The 8,922-nt window shown below is 56.1% G+C and overlaps 1 protein-coding gene across 4 annotated transcripts; it reads right to left on the bottom strand.

Annotated features, from left to right (window-relative positions):
* Nucleotides 1–257: 257 nt before the first annotated feature.
* LOC123578004 (sialic acid-binding Ig-like lectin 14) lies at nucleotides 258–8,488 on the bottom strand. Of its 4 annotated transcripts, XM_045440489.1 has the most exons (7): nucleotides 8,346–8,483; nucleotides 7,894–8,268; nucleotides 7,392–7,670; nucleotides 7,050–7,097; nucleotides 4,164–4,421; nucleotides 3,913–4,048; nucleotides 2,719–3,777 (listed from the first exon to the last, which is right to left on the bottom strand). In XM_045440489.1, the coding sequence occupies exons 1-7, from the start codon at nucleotides 8,380–8,382 to the stop codon at nucleotides 3,708–3,710; spliced, it is 1,203 nt and encodes a 400-aa protein (XP_045296445.1). In that variant the 5' UTR covers nucleotides 8,383–8,483; the 3' UTR covers nucleotides 2,719–3,707. The 4 variants fall into 4 exon arrangements, with proteins under 4 accessions (XP_045296448.1, XP_045296447.1, XP_045296445.1 ...); XM_045440490.1 differs by lacking the exon at nucleotides 2,719–3,777 and having other exon boundaries at nucleotides 3,909–4,048; XM_045440492.1 differs by lacking the exons at nucleotides 2,719–3,777; nucleotides 3,913–4,048; nucleotides 4,164–4,421 and adding an exon at nucleotides 258–705 and having other exon boundaries at nucleotides 8,346–8,486.
* Between the last annotated feature and the right edge of the window lie 434 nt (nucleotides 8,489–8,922).

Genomic DNA, 8,922 nt, shown 5'->3' with positions numbered 1-8,922 from the left:
CCGACGCGGGGCTCGAACTCACGGACCGCGAGATCGTGACCTGGCTGAAGTCGGACGCTCAACCGACTGAGCCACCCAGGCGCCCCTACCCCTGGACCATTTTAAACTATACACTTCAAGTGGCACCAGGGTGGTTCAGCGGGTTAAGGGTCCCACTTCGGCTCAGGTCATGATCTCACGGCTCGTGAGTTCGAGCCCCGCGTCGGGCTCTGTGCCGACAGCTCGGAGCCTGGAGCCTGGAGCCTGCTTCGGATTCTGCGTCTCCCTCTCTCTCTGCACCTCCCCTGCTCGTACTTTCTCAAAAATAAGCAACTGTTTAAAAACATAATAATACATGAAGTATACACTTCAACAGTATTCAGTACACTCAGCCTGTTGTGTAACCATCACCATCGTGCATTTCGAGCACTTCCTCAAGTTCCCAAACTGAAACTCTGTACCCAGTAAACACCAACTCCCCATTTCCCCCTCTCCCAGCCCCTGACAGCCGCCACTACTTTCTGTTTCTGTGACTTTGACCACGGTCCATGTACCTCACATTTTCTGTCTGACTTCTCTCCCTTAGCATAACGTCCTCAAATTCACCCACGCCGTGGCACGTGTTGGAAAGTTCCTCCGTTTCACGACCGAATAAGGTCCCATCGTGTGTATACACCTCATGTGGTTTATCCATGGAGCCACGGATGGACACTGGTCGGCTGCCAGCTATTGAGGAAGAAGGAGCTGTGAACACCGATGCACAGAGATCCGTCAAAGTCCCTGCTTTCCATCCTCTGGGCATCTATCTATCTGCCTAGAAGGGAAATTGCTGGATGGAGCAAGGTTAGAACTTTGAAACACGCACACGGGGGGGCGCCTGGGTGGCTCTGGTGGTTACGCGTCTGACTTCGGCTCGGGTCATGATCTCACAGTTAGTGAGTTCGAGCCCCACATCGGGTTCTCTGCTGTCGGCAAGAGCCTACTTTGGGTCTTCTGTCCCCTTCTCTCCCTGCCCCCTGAGCGTTCTCTCTCTCTCTCTCTCTCTCTCTCTCTCTCTGAAAACAAATACAGAAACTCAATAAAGGCTGGAAAAATTAAAATATTAAAAGAAAACATGAACATGGTGATGGGGATGCAAATTCACGTGAATATTCGGGAGAAGGCTTTCATGATATTCTCTGCAGCTGATTACACGCCTACCTCGTGATGGAGCAGAGTGCTAGCGTTCCTTCTTTTTCAGCGCAACTTTCCTATCGGGGGCGCCTGGCTGGCTCAGTCGGTGGAGCCTGCAACCTTAGGGTCATGAGTTCACACCCCACGTTGGGCATGGACCCTACTTAAATTTAAAAAATCATATAAATAAATCATCACAGATAAAAGCCAAACCCCGGGAACAAATGCAGTCATTGTATTTTAGAATAAACAGATGGCAGGATGTCCAACCCACGATACTAATTAAAAGCAAAAACTGGGGTGCCGGTGTGGCTCCGTCGGTTCAGTGTCTGAGTCTTGATTTCGGCTCAGGTCATGATCTCATGGTTTGTGGGTTTGAGCCCTGCATTGGGTTCTGGGCTGACACTGCGGAGCTTTCTTGGGATTCTCTCTCTCCCCCCTCTCTCTCTCTCTATCCCTCCCCTGCTCTCTTAAAATAAATAAACATTAAAACAAGCAAAAAGAATGCCAAAACCAAAAATGAATTACTGATGCATGGAACAACATAGATACACCTGAAAAACTTAAAGCTGAGAGAAAGAAGTCAGACCCTAAAGCTCGTGTAGTATCTGAGCCCCCATTCGTAGCGCACAAAAAAAACGGGTGCTGCGGATCTGCAGGGACAGAAGAGAGGGAGGCCATCCAGTTGTAAATGTGTGACTTGAAGGGGCCTGAGACGAAGCCCAATGCCTTCAGCTGGGCATTCAAGGCTCCAACATTTCTCACCCTGCCTTCTCTCCCACGGTGATCCTGTCTCTGGTGCTTCTGGAACTCCCGCCACGCGGCGGGCAAGGGGCCCTCCCCTTCATCTGCCAGGGCCGTCTCAGGTCTTGGCACATCTCCACCCTGACTGCCCGCCCACCGCTCACCCTCCCCACCTTAGTGGTGGAACCTGACCTCCAGGGGGAAGTGGAAAGAATCTGGAGGTTGAGCTTGGTGGGGGAAGCAAGGGTGTTGACACAGGTAAGCACTGATCGAGTTGCACTCTTTAGATTTGCATATTTTACTCTAAGTGAGGCCCCCAAACACAATGAGTAAACGAAAAGTCTTGGTTAGAAACTGTTCAGCAAAAAAGAAGAGAAGATTAAAACATAATTTTGCTCTAGAAATTTCTATAGACATTAAATGATAAAATCAATTGTCATGTCTCACTTTTAATCAAACTCGTATATACAATTTTTTATTTTTTTAATGTTTATTTATTTTTCAGAGAGAGAGAGAGAGAGAGAGAGAGAGAGGGAGAGAGAGACAGTGTGAGCAGGGAGGGGCAGAGAGAGAGGGAGACACAGAATCGGAAACAGGCTCCAGGCTCTGAGCTGTCAGCACAGAGATTGACTTGGAACTCGAACCCACAAACTGAGATTATGACCTGAGCCAAGTCAGACGCCCAACGCACTGGGCCACCCAGGCGCCACTGACTTGTATTTATAAGTACACATGATGTTCTGGGGGTGCCTGGGTGGCTCAGTCGGTTAAACGTGCAACTCTTGATTTAGGCTCAGGTCAATGACCTCAAGGTTCATGAGTTCAAGCCCTACATCGGGCTCTGCACTGCCAGTGCAGAGGCTGCTTGGGATTCTCTCTCTCCCTCTCTCTTTCTCAAAATAAATAAATAAACTTAAAATAACCTGTGATATTCTCTTGCAATTATTATGAGGTAGGCGTCTTTCGGGTGGGAAAGACGTGTTCCTGACTCCACTGTGCATTGACGTCTACACTGAGCAGGAAATCTGGGAGACCAGAAAGTCGGGGGTTAGGCAGGTAACTTCTGGGTCATGAAAATAAGCCTGAATGAAGCTCATTCCCTTCGCAGGGGCAGGGCTGGGGATGGAGAGGAGGAGGGTGGGAGGGGTGACACCAGCAAGGAGGAGCAGGCTGAACAGAAGGAGACACCCACAGGCACAGACGGGGGAGAGGGGGTGCCTGTGGGGTGTGTACTAGTCAGATTGTTTGTTTCCTGTATCTTGTGACTTTGGATGTGTTAAAAATCTTGCCATCCCTGGGGAGACGGCGCCTCCAGGCTGGGCCGGGTCTTAAAGGTACCAGAGGGCTCAGTCCCTTCAGAGCAAACCAACCAATCCCCAGCCCGTGTCCCCCAAACACCCCTTTTCTCTCACTCCCACGCCAGGCCACCGTCTCCCCTGCCCTAAGACACCCAGGACAGGAACCAGACACCTAGAGCCACCCTTCTAGGCCAAGGCCCCCCCAGAATGACTCAAACTAGCTGGTCCCGAGCTGCCCTCCCGGCCTGGCCTTTCCCACGGGTCTCTGTCGTCTCTGGCGAGGCTTCCCTGCATCTGCTTCTGCCCCTGTGGCCCTGAATGGCATGGCGTGCCACAGCCCCTGCTGAAACCTAAGCAGTCCCTTCTTCTGATGGCGTGGCCTCCCCACATTGTCGCTCAGTCCGCTCTCCAAATTAAACTCCCAGGAACTGAGCAGCCTTGAGTTGAGAGCGTCCAGGAAGAAGCTGACCACGAGGGCCCCACATCTGTCCCTCTGGGCTCCAGGGCCACACCTCAGTCCCGTCTCCAGAAGGAGGGAGGCTCAGTCTGGACTCTCAGCCCTGCTTCCTGGCGGCCTCCACACCTGCAGGGACAACATGGGTCTCAGATCAGAGAGTTGTCCCTTTCATTCTAACTCCAGGCAGGTGGGACAGCTGCGTCCCACCTGGAACTCAGGGACTTCCTGGAGACTGCCCTGGGGAGGGACGGGCCCGCTCACCTGGTGTAGTAGATCCAGGTGAGGCCATAGGTGAGGAGGAAGCCAGCCCCCATGAGGACCCCTCTGAGCAGGGTGACGACCAGGGGCCAGGAGCCCTCTTGCTCGTCAGTCACACAGTTGCAGGAAGACGGGCTTCCTGGCGAAGCGGGGGACAGAGGATGAAGTCCTGCCCGCAGGCCCCAGGCCCTTGCACATCCCAAACACCCGGCCAGGCTGTCCACCCCCCCCCCACAACCCGTGTTGCAACTCACTCTGCACAGAGAGGCTGAAGGAAATGTGCCGGGAGCCCAGCGGGTGCTGAGCCTGGCAGGTGAATTCCCCTTCATCTCCAGCCCCTACGTGGGGCAGCTCCAGGACTCCGGGTGCGGAGGGCTGGGAGGGGCTCAGGGTTTTCCCCTCCCGGGACCAGCTCAGCACGGCAGGGGGATTGCTGTCAGCCACGCAGACCAGCCGCAGGAACTGGCCCTCCAGGACCGGCAGCGACATACCGTTGCACAGCGTCTTGGGAACTGGGTAAGAGATTCACCACAAGGCGGGTGGAGCCGTGACGTGAGTCCCTTCCGGATTGTGCCCGCAGAGCCAGAAGTAGAAAGACAGGGCCATGCCACAAGGGCTGACGGCGGGGCTACTCGTGGCTGATTAACGACCCTGGCGGTCAAGTCAGGCCACCAGAAAGAAGGGGGGCTGCGCTGAGGTGGGGAGGGTGAGCCGTGGGCGGGCAGCTCCCGTGGAGATGTGCCAAGACTTGAGGGCCTGGCACGTGAGGGGAGGAACACCTGTGCCTGGGCAGGGAGAACCAGGACAGACACCATCCCGATGGATCCCGGTGGGAGAGAAGGTGGGGTGAGCCTTGAGGGCTGGACTGAGCGCCTTGAGCTTTGCCCTGAGGTTACTGGGAAGCAGTAGGGGCTGTAAGCAGGGGAAATGCAGAATCAGCACTGGGTCTAGAGAGATCCTGCTGGGGCCAAGTGGGGAGTGCAGGGGAGAGATTAACCAGGAGGCAGGGAGGCTGGGGAGGAGGCTGAGGTGAGGGTTCGGGGTCCAGGAGCAGACTGGAGCCGGGTCTGGGGCCAAGGGCAAGAAGAGGGGAATGATTTGGGAAGCGAGGTCCTCGAGACTCCCCGACTCGTGGGGGGATGCTGGCAAGGAGGGGACTAGAAAGTCGTGGGAGGCACCAGGACAGGGTCAGGATAGGGATGGGGGCACAGGTGGAGACAGGGACAGAATGAGCAAGCCCACGAGAGTGGAGACAGAGAGAAACAGGGGTCCAGGCTGGAGCTGTGGGGAAAGGGAACATGGAAGGGTCCACCAGATCAGAGAGGCAGGAGAGCAGACAGCAACTCGAGCCCAGGGAGCAGAACCTGGAGAGTCAGAAGGTGGAAGGGAGGCTGCCAGGGAGCGGGGGAGGGGAGGGGAGGCGAGGGGAGTTGGAGCCGATGGACACAGTTTCGGTTCCGTGAGCTGGAGGGAGCCCTGCAGACCGGTTGCACAACACCACGAATGGACTGGACATTGCTGAGCTCTACCCTTAAACACCCGGAAGGCAGTGTTACCTGTGTCTGTTTCACTACAAGTAACATAGACTTTGGGGCGCCTGAGTGGCTCCGTCGGTTGAGTGTCTGACTCTCGATTTCAGCTCAGATCTTGATCCCAGGGTGGTGGGATCGAGCCCCGCGTAGGGCTCTGGGCTGAGCTCGGAGCCTGCTTGAGATTCTCTCTCTCTCCCTCTGCCTCTCTCTCTCTCTCTCTCTCTCGCTAAAATAAAACTTAAAATGAAGTTAAAAAACCACAGACCTTGGGGCGCCTGGGTGGCGCAGTCGGTTAAGCGTCCGACTTCAGCCAGGTCACGATCTCGCGGTCCGTGAGTTCGAGCCCCGCGTCGGGCTCTGGGCTGATGGCTCAGAGCCTGGAGCCTGTTTCCGATTCTGTGTCTCCCTCTCTCTCTGCCCCTCCCCCGTTCATGCTCTGTCTCTCTCTGTCCCAAAAATAAATAAACGTTGAAAAAAAAAATTAAAAAAAAAAAAAAAAAACCACCACAGACCTTAAAACTAAGGAACAATGGAGAAGGTCAAAAGGAACCAACGTCCAGTTATAGAACAAATAAGTCACGGGATGTAACGCGCAGGCACGGAGACCGTAAGTAATAGCGGTACCCCAGACTTGAAAGCTGTTGGGGCGCGTGGGTGGCTCAGTCGGTTAAGCGTCCGAATTTGACTCAGGTCACGATCTCGCGGTCAGTGAGTTCGAGCCCCGCGTTGGGCTCTGGGCTGATGGCTCGGAGCCTGGAGCCTGCTTCCGATTCTGTGTCTCCCTCTCTCTCTCTGCCCCTCCCCCGTTCATGCTCTGTCTCTCTCTGTCTCAAAAATAAATCAACGTTAAAAAAAAATTAAAAAAAAAAAAAAAAAGAAAGCTGCTACGAGCGCAGATCTTAGATGTTCTCACCACAGGAAAAAAGAACAGTAACTACGTGTGATGAGGGATGTTAACTGAACTTGCTGTGGTGATCATGTCACAATACATGTCACAATACAAATCATTATGTTGTATAGCTAAAAACGAACACAACAATACAACGTTATGTGTCGATTAGTCCTCAGCCAAAGTAAAACATAAACAATACATACAAACCAGAGAAAAGAAGAGGCAACAGCCAAAAGCAATACAGGATCCACGATGGGAGACGCTGGTGAGGTGGGTGGGGGGGCAGACCCAGACCACAGGGCTGAGGAGTGGGCGAGGGGTCTCAATCCCCAAGCCCTGACCCTGAGCCCTGAGCACGCAGAGACCCAGTTCCTATCACAGCCCCAGGGAAGAGAGGATCTTTCCTGCCTGTGTTGTGTCTCTGCAAATTGTGGGTGGTCATCAACTGCGGTGTGGCTGAGAGGGGTGGGCTCTTGCCCTTTGTTCCAGAAGCCCCGTAAGTGAAAACCTTGGACGGGGTGTTCAGACTTCCCCCAATGTCCTCCGGGAAAAGGATCCCAGGCCTGGATCCCTCTTCCCCCCATTGCCCTCTGGGACCCAGCCCTCCCTCCAGCACTCATGGGAGACAGTAAGCCAGACGGTCCCTTGCTGGGAGCTGAACCCCCACCCCCACCCCAGGCCAGGCCCCAGCCCCCAAGAGGACAGTTCTTTCCTACCTGTGACATTGCTGAAGAAGATGCTGATGGTGAGGTTGTGGGGGGCATCTGGGGTAGAAAGATATGGTCCTGCTTCAGAGGTGAGGATTGGGATGGAAGCTGACCCAGCACCCCCAGAGGGGTGGGGAGCACTATGAGGGGGTGGGGAGCACTGAGAAGGGGTAGGGGCGCATTGGGAAGGGGTGGGGGAGCACAGAAAATGGGTAGGGGAGCACTGGAAAGGGGTAGGGAGCACTGAGAAGGAGGGGATGGCCGTCCTTGCCGTCTCCCCTCCCTCTACTCCCAGAACTGCTCAAACCCCACTGCCCTGAGGGACCCAGCCCTCCCCCCACAAGCACTCACAGGAGACATTGAGCCAGATGGTTCTTTCCACGGTGGCCTGAACATCTGGCAGTTTCACCTGACAGGTGAGGTTGGTGCCATGGTCCTGCGGCCTCGGGGTGAAGGTCACCACCGAGGAGTGCAGGGTCTCGGGGTCCAGCGAGTCCAGAGCAGCCCCCACCCAGGAGAATGTGAGAGGTCTTCCCCCTTCGCAGGACCCCGGCAGGCGGCAGGTCAGCTCTGCGGGCCAGCCAGACTTGAGGGGCTCCGGGAAGTGGATGTCGGGTTCCTGTGTCAGGGCTGAGGAAGAGACAGGGAGGTGCCCGGGCCCCAGGGAGGCGGGGACCCACGGGGTGACCCTGAGAGGGTCCGGGCCTCAGGGCCCAAGCTGACCCCGGGCCCCGTTGTCTCTTCCAACCGTCCCAGCCGCAAGACCCGGGGCAGGGAATGTTCCGGCGTCCCGTGCCTGCTCTAAGAGGGGGTGTCCGCATCCCAGAGCCCTCCCCCGGGGCCCCTGCTGTACCTGCCACCCGCAGAGTCATCGTCGTATGTGTGTAAGTATATCTCACGTCTTCTCCTCTCTCCACTCGGAAAAAGTAGACTCCCTCGTCACTCCTCATGGCGTCTCTGATTCTCAGGGAGCAGTTGTAGGCCCAGGGGTCCCCGACGAGGCGGAATCGGTCCCGGGCCTCTGTCCTCACTGCTCTCTGTGGGTTGTTCGTAGCCACCGGAGAACGGTTGCTTGAGGCGTCCCTATCCCGGAACCAGTATATGTAGAGCATCGTGCGGGAATACCACGGCTTCCAGGGGTAGGAGAAGGAACAGGGTACGTGGACACACAGACCCTCCTGCACGGTCACGGATTCCTCCACTCGGAGCTGGTACTCTGGATCCTCCCCTGGGGGCACACGGAGGCTCAGCCGGGGCTCCAGCCCCTCCCACCCGTGCCCAGCCCTCCTCCCGAGGCCCACTCACCCCCCAACAGCAGGGGCAGCAGCAGCAGGGGCACCATGTCCGCACCGGCCAGGGCAGGAGCCTGGATCCAGGTCCTTCTGTCAGGGAGGGAAATGCCCCAAATGTGGGGTGAGGCCAAGGAAGCCCCAACAGGAAGCCGTGTGTGACAGAGCTGTGGTCACCACGGAAGGGGAACTTGGGCAGCACAGGCTGTGGGGTGGGGGGAGTAGAGCGGGGCTGAGAAATCATCTCCTCCTGCCTCCCTGCCTGTTGCAGGTGGAGCCCGGGAGTTACTGGAGATGGACCGAGGCCTGTCTAGGCGGATAAGGCCCCAGAACGGTAGTAGCCCTTTCCTCAGGCACCATGTTTGCACAGGGAAGAGAAGGCAACACCACCTGGCTAGCTCCCTGGGATGGGAGCCCATGGGCGCTGGAAGAGATCAGACAAATGCATTATCACACGATGGGGCTCTAAGGACAGGCTCCCAGGCTGAGAAGCCAGGCGGCATCAGGGAAGGTAAGTTCTCAGGGACAAATACAGCAGGTAGACGTCACTCGGTCCCCAGTAGTCCCTAGAGATGTGGTTGCCACCAGTGACC

Source organism: Leopardus geoffroyi, chromosome E2 (genome assembly GCF_018350155.1).
Source record: "Leopardus geoffroyi isolate Oge1 chromosome E2, O.geoffroyi_Oge1_pat1.0, whole genome shotgun sequence".
NCBI lineage: Eukaryota > Metazoa > Chordata > Mammalia > Carnivora > Felidae > Leopardus > Leopardus geoffroyi.
The sequence above is the reverse complement of the archived record's forward strand: the minus strand, read 5'-3'. Positions and strand labels throughout refer to the sequence as shown.